At 49.3% G+C, this 12,224-nt stretch overlaps 1 protein-coding gene across 2 annotated transcripts in view; it reads left to right on the forward strand.

The window, feature by feature from the left end:
* Positions 1-12,224, forward strand: part of MARCHF4 (membrane associated ring-CH-type finger 4) — a 105,393-nt gene that overhangs the window by 62,519 nt on the left and 30,650 nt on the right. Inside the window, exon 2 of one of the 2 annotated variants that reach the window (XM_075756995.1) lies at positions 10,460-10,621. In XM_075756995.1, the coding sequence (XP_075613110.1) occupies positions 10,460-10,621 (162 nt within the window). The remainder of the gene's footprint in view (positions 1-10,459; positions 10,622-12,224) is intronic. The other variant, XM_075756996.1, reaches the window with a different exon arrangement.

A 12,224-nucleotide genomic window follows, 5' to 3' on the forward strand; every position in this document is an offset into this window, starting at 1 on the left:
ACCCGGGGCCAGCAGCCGTCCCCGTCCCAGCGCTACCCCACACGGCAGGAGACACAAATGGCTTTGGAGACACACATGGCTTTGGAGGGTTTCGATCTCTGAGCTGCCGGTTCTGACCAGCCTGGGAGGAGGAGGAAAAGCAACAGCATAACATCCCCATCCAGACCTCTTGGGGCGGCCCCTCCTGCCGAAGCCCTGTCTCTGCTCCCAGCTGGGAAATGCTGCCTTTGAGTATTGGAAACATTTCTGTCTGTACCTTGGCTTCTACATATTGAACATGCAAGCGACTCCCCCAGTTCCCCACCCTGCTGCCTTCGGTCCTGGCTGGGGGTCCTGCGGCAAATGGGAACCCCCAAATCCTGCAGTGCCATTATCTTCCTCTCCCCCACATTGATGAGCTGATGGTACCAGCACAAAGCAGCTCTTGAGCAGTTGTTGCGCTTTTGGAAGGAGCGTCTCACTGCTGTAAGGCTGCCAGCAGCACCTGGCCATTTTCTTGTTTGTGAAGAAAGTGGAAAGATGAGGCAAGTATTACAGAAGGAAGATTTTCTCATCTCTTATGTTGAAGGGGTTTTTCAGGTTTCTCAGGGGGAAAAAAAGAAAAAAAGAAAAAAAGTCTATTGCTCTGTTTGTTTCACTACCTTTAAAAGTGGGATCTATCATCTGGAGAGTCAAACCAACATCCATTTCTGTGGATTGTCCATGGCTGCTCCTCAGCAGCTGATGGCATAATGTTTTCTGAAATGGCCATTAGCTGAGTATCTTTATGAACAGCTTCCCAGGGAAGTAGCTGCAAAGTTCAATTTGCTGAATTATGAGCACATCTCTGATAAGAATTGCATTATATGGTACTTGCATGCTGAAAGCATTAACTTTATACTTTGAACTTTTAAAATACATATTGATGGATCTGATGAGGACTGAAGAAGTAGAAAGGTGAAGGTCCCCAAGGATTAGAGATAATAAGGAATAATTGCTATCTTTTTTTTTTCCCATGAAAGGAAGCAGTATATTTAGAAGAATTCTATTTAGCTGAGGCTTTTTCACTAGAAAAAGCCATTTGTACAAAAAAAAAAAAAAAAGGAAAACCTTTTTAATTGGTTGAAAATTTATTACAACAAGCCATAACTTAAGGGCACTTGATTTGTGCTGAAGAGCTGTTTGGCTTCACAGAGTTGCATCAGATTTACCCCAGCATCCTAGGGAGCAAAATTGAGCTCACTTTTATATCTCACACAGAATAAATCTAAGTTTTGTCTGAAATACTTTTATTTTTTATTTAAGAAGAACCAGAGTGTAACAACAGTGGATTTGTCTTTCAGAAGAGACTAGATTGTTCTAGCTCACACAATGGATGTGGTCTGCAGTAAATCTCCAGAGGTATAAAGCCTCGAGACTTTGGGTAAAAGCCCAAGAGCTACAGACTAGGACACTTCTCTGGGATGCTGAGACAGCTCCTGCTCTGTATTCAGGACAAGTCTGGAGCTGAACTCGCTCTAACGCCCAAGTGCTCAGGAGTATTCAGGTATCTTGATTTCACATGCGCAGCACTATGATTTCTATGCACTGAAGGCTCTTCACTTAATCGGTGCTATTATCACACCTGATGAGGCACAGCAGGTGATATTTGAGATGCTTGCCTTTTGATTCCTTGCAACTGAGCAACATTTAGTAAGAATTACTTAAATCAGCTAATCAAAAACATGTTCAATGGCATTAGGATGAAGTGGGCTCTAGAACACCTAAGCAAAGTTATTTTTCTTGTGGAAATCCTTCTGTAGAGAGAAAAGCAAATAAATCCCAATGTGATCTATATATTGTAAGCTCTCTGCTCCTTGGGATATTGATAAGTAATTCCTGAAAATCCTTTGTTATTCTGTATTTCAGGCTAGGTTCAACTTTGTTCTGGTGGAACAGGTTTTCTCAAACCTTTTCTACTCGTATTTTGGTGACATAGCTGAGACTGGCCAAGATCTTGCAGGATATGTGCCAGAGCAAGGGCATGCAGTGGTGCAGCTGTGCCACAGCTGGGCTCTGCGAACACATCCATGCACAGCCTGGTGCCTGCCCCCCCCACCCCCTGTCCCAGGGAAATGGGATGGTGGGGCCGTTTGCAGGTGTCATTCTGATGGTGATGTGTGGAGGCAGTGCTATGGTCCTTTGCAGCATCGGTCCACCAGTTGCCATTTCTATTGACTAGGTTTTCATCCCCTAGGAAGGGTGTTCTCTGACTTTAGGAAAATAATTCGTGTGGAGCTTGGTAACCCAAAAGGGCTGCTGATGAAAGGACAAGATGGTGAAGCTGTAAAGGGGCAAAGTACGAAACTCGGTGCAGTGGGCAGAGCAGGGGGCAATTCACCTCCACCCCCCTGTCACTTGGGAGCTGGACGAGCTCCTCCCGTCTGTGCGGAGGGGACCTCAGCGTTTCGTGCCGCAGAGGCGTGAGGGCCTGATCAGGTACAGCGGGGAAGCACCACCTAACTGCCCGGACTCTGCAAACCAAGGGCTTACATTTTGCTGAGAAATGAAGCCAGGGACACTGCTGGCACAAACTTCTGGAGAAAAACACCTGCAGAAAGTCAGGGCCCATGTTTGCTCCACTCTGAAGTGAGTAGAGCCCTTCTGCCCGATGCAGAATGGCCCAGTCTGCTGGGCACAGGGCAGGGTCAGTCCCGGCTTCTTCTTCTTGGGTTCAGTGATGGCAGCAACACCATGGCAGGAGTGCTGGCAGGTCCCTGTGCTTCCTGTGTTATTCTTCTGAGGACAACTGATGGGTCAGGATTCCTGTTCAGGTGAATCTCCTGCCAGAAGGTCCCGTCTGGTGGCAAGACGCACACACAGAGATGGAGCTCAGCATCTTCCCTCTCAGCCAAAGGGACCCTTAGGGACTGTCCTCCTCTCTCACTCCCCCAGCAGTGGCTGTCCCAGGTGAGAACCAGCCCCAGCATCCCTTTCCATCCTGTCCCCCTTTCAGCCAAGTAGAACTGACATGGTAGGGTGCTCTGCCCTTCACCTTTCACTGGCCTGAAACCAGGTGTTAAAATCCTCTGTAGCCCATTGCACAAAAAATACCCTGTGATTCTCTGTTTCTTGCAAAAATGTATGCTTTTGGCTCCTTTAAAGTACTTTCCCTTAAAGGAGCTTGACGTTAAGCCATGAGACACCTGGTCCTACCTGCACCAGCTCCCTTTGGCCTTTACCAGTGGTGGCAGGGGTGCTCCCAGAGCTGGTGGATTGTGCCTGCCTACGGGCAAATGCATGGGCAAGGTACTGTCAGCTAAATATTGCAACAGCCCTAGCCTAGACTAAGTACTTTTTTTCCTTTTTTTTCCTTTTTTTTAATAGGAAGAGGTAGAGCCACATCCAAATATTTCACATTAAACTCCGCAACATTCCTGCCTTGCTTTTCCATTTCTGAGGCATTGCACAAACGTGCCCCAGCTCCCTGACAGCTCGCATTAAGCTCCGTGGAGCTGCATTCAATCACCTTCCCCTGGAAATCAGTGAAGGAGCAAGGGCAGAGCCATGCGGCAGAGCCACAGCTCCAGACTGCTCCGAGGATGAGTCACGGCAGCAAAGGCTCCTGTCTGAGGGAGGCAGAGCCGCTGCTCTCTAATGCGTTGGGCTTTCTGCACCAAGAACTTCTCAAGCCTCTGCCTCCTTCTTTCTTTTCTTCCTGAGTTCTTATTCCTCGTCTTTATTTGTCTCTTGTCCACCTTCCTGCCCTGCAGAGCTCTTTAAGATTTTAGCAATTAAAGGGGGGGAAAAAAAACCCCATCCTTTTTTCTGCTCCCTCACGGGGCTGAGGGCATCAGCTCTCTGTGTGCAGAGGAGACCCATCCCTGCTCCTGCCCGGCTGAGTCCATGGCACCATTGCTTACCCTATGGGAAAGGTGGAGTATGGAGCTTGCCCTCAGGCTTTTTTGATGTGGCACCCATCCCTGTTAGAAAATGGTGGGGATCTCATGGAGACACACGGGCAGCACTGTGGGGGTCTTGCTTTTGAACATCCTGCCCAGAGGTGGCAGGGAGCAGGGCAATTTGGTAAAGAGGGCGGCCAACGCCGTGGTGCGGCTCAGGGCCCTTTTGGGCTTTCCTGTGCTGACTGGAGCACAGCTCTGGGATGGGGACTGGCCATACGCCTCTCCCCCAAATCCTTGCACTGTTGCTGGGCATGGGAGCACGGGGGGTTTGCCTACTGTCTGCCCCTGACATAGCTGAGCCTCCTGAGTCATCTGCATTAACAAAAAAACCCCATCTTTTGGCTTAAAACATGGGCAAACTTCCCTGATGCCCTGATGAGCAGGACGGATGGGGTGACGGTCCCTTAGCACTGCAGCAACAGAGTCCCTGTAGGGATCGGTAAGGCTCAGAAAAGTCTCCCTTCCTTCCCCCTTCTCCATCCCACTCCCAGATTCTGAGCTGCCACCCTTGGTGCTATCCGTCCATCCATCCATCTATCCCAGTGGCAGTGACAGGCACAAAACACTGGAAATGGGAAGGAGCAGAAATCACTTAAAATTGCCCTTGGCCATGGTAAAGCCGAAGGCTGTGGAAATCAGTTGCTCAGCCAGAAAGTCTCATCGCTTGTGCTAGCGGCAGATGAGTTTTCCTGCAGGAGGAGGCTGCGGAGCAGGTCCCACCCTGCCCTCCCCACAGCTGTGGCTGCAGCCTTTCATATTTTCAGCAGAGAGGTGCACAAAAGCCTGAGCAGCGTGGCAGCCTCCATGCTCCTCGCAGGTGCCACTGCAGCAGCCTCCGTGGGCGGAAAGGCAATTTGTGCTGTTTTTGGAGGATCAGGAGCTCTGCAGACAGGCTTTTCAGACAGGACTCACTCTGGAACAAACATTGGGTCTTAGCTTAGGACCTTGTGAAACGTACCCCTCTCCTGCCCAGCACCCACATTTCCAGACAGTGCCGAAATATGCCTGGCAGTCCCAGAGGGGTGCGTGGTAGTTTTGCTGGGCGCATTAAAGCTGAGCTGCCTTTCTGCTCGCACCCAGCCTGTAGGCAGAGGGATGCCTGGGTTTTGTTGCTAGATTAGTCATTGCCCTGTCGGAGATAAGTGCCCAATTCACAGGGCTGCCAGAACAGCTAATACCCATTGAAAAACTGCAGAAAACCGTGAAACAGCAGAGCTGTGTGCTGCCCCCCCCCCCCCCCCAATCTCAGAGCCCCCCACCCAGCTGTGGCCGCTCACTGATACTGCCATGGGGATGAGAAGCCTCAGAGAGGGACCCACACCTCTACCATGCCAGAGCCCCTCAGAGATGTGGTCCTGACCCAGGGAGCTCCCAGACCAAGATCCCACACCAAAAAACTTCAGCCAGGCAGCCGCAGGCTTAAAGCCATGACTGAGCAACAGAAATAATTGTCCAGAGCTGGATTTTTCTCCAGTTCTTTATGGGGCTGCATTTTCTCTTGCTTCTGGGGTTGGGAGCGCTTGCTGCGCCCCCAGGGCACACAGACCTTGGCTGGCACAGGACAGTGCTGCCTCTGCATGCCACGGGGATGCTTGGCCTTGCAGGGGAGCTGTGGGATGAGGCAGTCCTGGTCACAGGGGTGGCATGGCAGCGCTGGTGGCACCTGGGGCGGGAAAGGGGCTGCAAAGAGTCTGGGTGATTTCTTTTTATAATTACTTGCATAGGTTTTCCTATAGATTCCACAGGTTTCAGGGAGCTGCCCGGTTGCAGGATCCACACACACCACACCACTCACACACCCCCAGAAAGTTTCTTGGCAAATCACTGCTGACACAGAGATTGGGGTCAGTGCCTGGCTCTGCCGGGGCACCTGGGCAGATGCCACCCCACTGCAGAGCCCCATGCATAACCATGTCCCGTGCTGACCCAACACCATGGGAGATGTAAGCCCACTCACTCCTCACTGGGTCCACACTCTGCATCAGTCTCCCAAAATGCTGGAGAATTTAATGCAATATACATATTCATAGGTGCTTACTACGTGTCCCTTGTTGCCTGTTGCTGGCTGGCACAGTGCTCGCACACAGGAGGGTACTCACGGGAAGCATCTGAGATGCTGTAAGTAACGTGTGTGTTTAGTTTAAAAGGATGGAGTAAGCATGTGTGAAGACAGAGTGATCATTAGTACATGTTTATTGAAGTTTACCAGGTCTGTAACAGTGGGTTTCTCTTTGCCATCGGACTTAATTCCTCTGTAATTATGTTCCTAATATAGAAATCATTTAGCAATTATTTGCCATAATAAAACTTCCCATTGCATTTAAATTCAATGTGAAAATTTAAGTGTATTTAGGAGACTCAGCTGAAGACCTGAAATTAAATATTCCTGGTTTCCTTTTCCAAACAAGACAAACTCAGATAAATGCTAGCAGTCAGATACGTGCGTGCAGCTACTACTGTGAGCAGTGGCAGCTGCATGTGCGTACCCACAGAGAGATGGTAGCCCTCACAGTGTGGATGACTCTTTCAGCTTCTTCTCACTGCCCCGCTCTGACCAGGGGCATTCGTCCTGTGAGTGATGCTAATGACTGATGCTGCTTTTTACACCTGAGCAGGGAAAACGCACAGTTGAGGAAAAACTGCAGCTATTAAGATCACCATCAGCCATCCCAGTTTGCTGTACGGTTTGCGTTGGCTTTCAACACGTTTGCTTTAATAGTTGTGGTAGCAGGATGTTGCTAACGTGGCTCTTTCCAGCCAAGCTGGTGCTCACGAGCAGTCCAGGTAGCAGACATAGGTCAGGACAGCTGGAGCTGGGAGACCCCAGAAGACCACATCCCCAGCCCTGCCATGTTCAAAGGAGACCAGGTGGGCAAATCTGCTGTAGTTAACTTATAGTTAAAAGGACAGGCCTGGGAAACAAATCCCATGATCGCCTGCTGGTGGGTGACCAGCTGCAGCTTTGGTAGAAATGTGTGGATGGGCTCCCAGCACTGATAAACAACAGATAAAATGGCCAGTCGAAACACTGACACCAGCACATAACAGGGGTGACGCTGCTCCTGACGTCATTATTTTCTCCCTAGTTATACCGAGCATCAAAAGCACGCACTGGCAATATTTTTTTCCCCCGTCCTTCCTCAGAACTCCTCCCAGTACACTTAAAATAGCAGGGCCCGGATAATCATTAACCGCTTCGACGTGTTGCAACGGGCACAGATTGGGAATTCATAAGGAGAGGACAGAGCTGGAACAGACCCGCACTCCCAGTTCGTCTCCAGCAGTATCGTCCTTCTCAGGGCAAAGCCAGTTCAGCCTGGCCTTGCTGCTGCTGCTCCTAGACACAAGCTACCATCACAGCCAGAAACAGGGAAGAATATTATACATAATGGCTTAATATATTACACTTCTCAGAAGTAGGGAAGAGTAATAATATATAGGGAAGAGTATTTCATCCATATGTTGAGAGGGTTATGGCTGAAGCCAGAGCCACCATTCGCTTTTTGTTAACTCTGGTTTTCCACCTTTGACATGAACCCTAATTTAGGCTTGGATAACAACAAAAAAAAAGGCAGATGCCCTGAGTCCAACGCCCACTTAGTTGTTTCAGGGGAAAAAGATGGTACTGAGCAAGCTGAGGATGAAGCTTGCAGCCGGGGAGCATTTCTCCACTAGTTGTTGACAAAGCAGAAATGCTGCTTAGGCTGATCCGAGTGACAGGTTGTAACTCTACAAAGGAAAATTGCAAAAATAACTCTTGGGAAGTAGACCCTTCAAAGGGTCTTTGGAGAGCAGTTCCCAAAGGGAATTGGTGGGAACACTGTTGTTTGAAGCACTGGAGACTATGTTGTGCAGAGCAGTCTTCTACAAACCTACAGAAATGGGCGTGGGGATTTAATTTCCATCCCGAATTGCTGTGATCTGCACCTCATTTTGGGCCTGCTTTTGTGTGCATGTAGCTTTTAGCAGAGGTCTCTGCGCAGCGAATCCTTCATGCATATCACAGCTGATAGACTGCTCCTGAGCTCGTTGTACAGCCAGTGATGAGACTTCTTCTCCTTTGCTGTACAAAGGATTTATTGCTTTAATATGCCCCTGATGTTTATTTTTCTGCTGGTACAGGAGTGCGTGTGCATGTGGCAGTGTTTTACGAATGCCTGCTGTGGACAGAATTGGGCTTCACAGTATGCAAAAATAGCTGTGTGCCACACACAAAGATATAATATTTCACACGGCTGGAGAAAATGTGATAACTCAGGTTTTTGCTAGATTTGCAAAAATCAAGAAACTGGGGGATTCATCTCTACAGTTGAGTCCTGAGCTCTTGCAGGTCTGGGTTGGAGCATCCCAATTAGGAAAGGGGGACTGGGTCCCCACAGCAGTGTAGGATGCTTCTGGACATCTCTTGGCTCTGAAGAGACAAGCTCAGATTTCTTAGACTCGTTTATTACAGAGCCCAAGAAGCCACCGTGAGTCCAGGCTACGGCTACAGCTTTTCCCCTCTGCCTTCACTTGGAGGTTGTTGCTCTTAGTTTCTGCCCTGTTCTGCCCTGTTCCTGATCCCTCAGAGTGGTGCCTCCAGCCACTCGTTAGACAAAACCCAGGTCGCTCACTCGCCCTTTTGAGCCCTGCAGGAGACCCCGGCGTGCGGCGAGGTTGAAAGGCAGGGACACAGCAGAGCTGGTAGGTTTCTGTGTTACCTGCTTGGTGCTGGGATCACACTTACACACTGAGGAGTGAAGCTGTTGAGAAAATGGAAGCCCCAAGGACTGAGATGAGGCTTGTCCTGTTGCACCTTTCCAGGTGAAAAAAGTTCATGGATCCTACGACCCTCCTTGCTCCCCATCTCCCTTTGTGTCCCTTCCAGCGTGTAATGAAAACCAGTGGCAGGTAGAGCTGAGCCTGGTTTTGTAACATAAACAGTTATTTACAGTTTTGCTAAAATTTCATGGAAGACGACATTTTTAGGTCACCTAGCTGTAGCAAATGAAATTATTAACTTGTTTGCATTAGGTTTCATAAAAAAAAGTATCACTCTTGCCCAGCGTGTTTCCTCAGTCCTGATACCTGATGTGGTACCCTGAAAGCTAAGACAGTTTCCCACCAGGGTTAGCAAGAGCAGGATCTGGTTTTCTAACCCAGGGCAGCTGAAATGGTAATGATGGGGCTGATCTAGGGGTGTAAGAGGAAATATCCTCTCCCCAACTCTGAAAGTATGATGCCAGCCTTCCCTGTCCCATAGATATTCTCATTCTGCCTTTAAAAGCTTTTAAATCTTGGAGCACAGCTAAATACACGATTGGGGTCTATACTGTGGCTTTTAAACACTAAGACATGGGGAGTAAAGTGTAATGGCTCTGTCCTTCACTAAATAAGTGATGGCAAAAGACTATAAAATGAGCTTCTGAGCTTGTGTGTTCAGAGAGGAATTTAGTCCCATGGTGAACAGGATGACAGCAGATGCATCAGAATAATATTGGTGTTTCCTGGATACCCTGTTTAAAGCTACACCAGAAACAAGGGAGCAAGCCAGGAGGTTCAGTGTTTCAGCCACCACTCATAAATGTCTGTGTGTCACAAGCCAGGACACAATTTGTTCTCCAACTTGCTCGCTTCTAGGGTGCAAATAGCCAGCTCTACAGGCTGTCCATCAGTATGACTCACTTTTGGGACAGACTGTCTGGGGGGAGTGAACGGGTGTGTGTGTGTGTGTGAAATTGGAGGAGCTTTTCACTGCTGCACTATGGGTACACAAAGACTTGGACCCAACACACACACCTGACACCCACGGTCAGGTTTGTCCCTCCAAGTCCGGGAGCACTGGGAAGGAGAGTCCTGCGTCTAGCGCTGCAAGCGCCCACTGCCTGGCAAGTCCTGGGAGGTACCGCGTGGCACTGGGCTCAGTCCAGCTCCCGGCGAGGAGCAGAACCTCCATGGCTGGCACGAGCCAGCCTGAGCAGAAAGTCCAAGGGCCGCCGTGTCTGTGCTCCTCCTCCTGCCCGACTGGGCTCGAGGAAGCCGCCCTGGGCTGAGCGAGACCAACCTGCAGGAGAGGCTGTCTCTCAGCTATCCCCACCACCAACCTTGCTTTCTAGAATAGGTAGCAAAGAGCCAGAAGTCCGAGCAGTGAAACAGTGTCATCTGGTTGCCAACAAAGCTGTGTCCACTTGTGGTCTAGTGTGGATCCTCTGGTGTCTGCTGAGAGCTGTGCTCATCTAGCTTTTCCTTCAGTGGTGATATTAGATGTTTATCTACCCATCTTGTCTCTTTCCACAAAAAATTGTAGGACCCAAGTATTTGAGACCATTACATCCCTGTCAAGTTCTGTTCACATAAGCCAAGAATTATTAGGAGGGAAAATGGATGGAGGCAGCACGATTAGCTAAGCAAACCAGGCAAAAAGGAACAACAAGCAAACGAGTGGAGGATGGAGTGCTTTGGCCAGCACCAGCTTCTGCAGTGCCATGCCGTGCCATGCTGTGCCACGCTCAGGCCCTGTGGAGGGGAGCCTCGCTGATGCTATCTCTCTTTTTCAGGGGGAGTTGCTGAGCCCGTGTCGATGTGACGGATCGGTGAAGTGCACACACCAGCCATGTCTGATCAAATGGATTAGCGAGAGAGGTTGCTGGAGCTGTGAGCTGTGTTACTACAAGTATCACGTCATTGCCATAAGCACAAAGAACCCTCTGCAGGTAAAGGTACTAGAGACATTTCAAAGTCTATTTATTCTCATTTCTATTTTTGTTTCTGGGAGCAAGTGGATTTTACCTGTGTGGGTTTTCCTTCCCTGCACACAGTGATTTGTATGTCTGAGACACTTAGGTTGTCAGGGGCTGGTCCAAAGAGGCGCCATGTTCTGCACAGCGGTGCCAGGGGTATCCCTTGGATGGCTGCTCTTTATGTCCTTTGACAATTCCCACATTCATTTTCCTCCTGTTGAAAACACCAGTGTGACCACAATAGTACTCTAACACCTCACAAGCCTTCAAATATGTTCATCCTCTGGAGACCGCAGGTATGCCGCTGTCCTCAAGGCCAGATGGGGACGAAGGAGTCATGAGTTTTGCTACAACTGTGGCAGAGCAGTATCTTGAGACCCCATGTGTCTAGGGTTGTGCCATTAACCCCAGTCTCCTGCTGGACCTCCTCTGTGTTGGCATGAGGGATGGAGGAGGCGGATGGAGGGCTCTTGCAGCTCTCCTCTCTGATCCTGCCACCCTTTTCACTTTACTGCTCCCCCCACGATCAAATACATCCCGGCACAGCACAAGGGGTGTTGGCTGTGATGATCTGGTCTCTCCAACCCTGATTATCGGTGGACATTTGCAGATGTACGCACAACAGGAAAAGAACATCTTGATGTAAGTGGCTGTGAAAGGCATCTGAGGACCCACCTTCTTTCTCTTCCAAGTTCGAAAGCATTGTGGTTTAATAAGCCCCACTGCAGGCTGGTAATTTAAAATCATGATTCAGAAAGGGGAAAACTGTGTGACTGTTAAAAATGGGATAAATTATCCTTAATAGCTATTGATTTATTGTGGGGGCAACACCTGAAGATGGACTAATTGCTGCATGCCTTTGCTGAGCACCATTAGTGTCTTGGATGTAAGGAAGCATATTACATCCAGCACTACTGCTTAATTAGCATCGTCTGGACTGGAGAGACATTAGAGCAGCATGCTGTGGTTTAGAGATCGGGGCAATGTCTGTAAGGATGTTGGTCTGTCCAGTACCTGGTGGAGGGCTTTGGCTCTCTGCTGGTTGCTCCACTCTCTAACAGAAGTGATGGTGCCCAGTTGCACGGGGGTGGGGGGAATGCACACTCCTGCTCCTCCAAACTGCAGTTTCCATGTGTCTTTTTCCATGCCTGAGGTCACTAACCACAGTGAGGAAACAGGAACAGCCCTTTAGGACTCCAGACTTAAATGAAATAGTGAAATTAGTGGGGCATCGTGGGGAAATTTTGCTGGGGGGAAGAAAAAGACTGCTTGCTCTCTGCAAGTCCCTACAGCTTCTGATTCAATTTTCCATGTGCTGGAGAGATCAGTAGTTTCATACCAAGCCCCAGACCCAGCGTGCTTTAATTTCTTGGCTCTAGTAACTCAGAGCAGATTGAAGCACAGGAGGGGAGATGTGGACAAAGCAGCGTTTGTTTATTTCTGGAAAGCTGGTCCACGAGTGCCCTAATGCTTCCTGTGTCTCAGATCGGGGGTGCGATGCTGAGCAGCATTGAAGGTTTGCGGGTCCAGAGTTATGAGTGTGCATGTAGCCAGCACTGCCTTTAATGAAGGACCTCCAAAT

This window comes from Balearica regulorum, chromosome 6 (assembly GCF_011004875.1).
Source record: "Balearica regulorum gibbericeps isolate bBalReg1 chromosome 6, bBalReg1.pri, whole genome shotgun sequence".
Lineage (NCBI taxonomy): Eukaryota > Metazoa > Chordata > Aves > Gruiformes > Gruidae > Balearica > Balearica regulorum.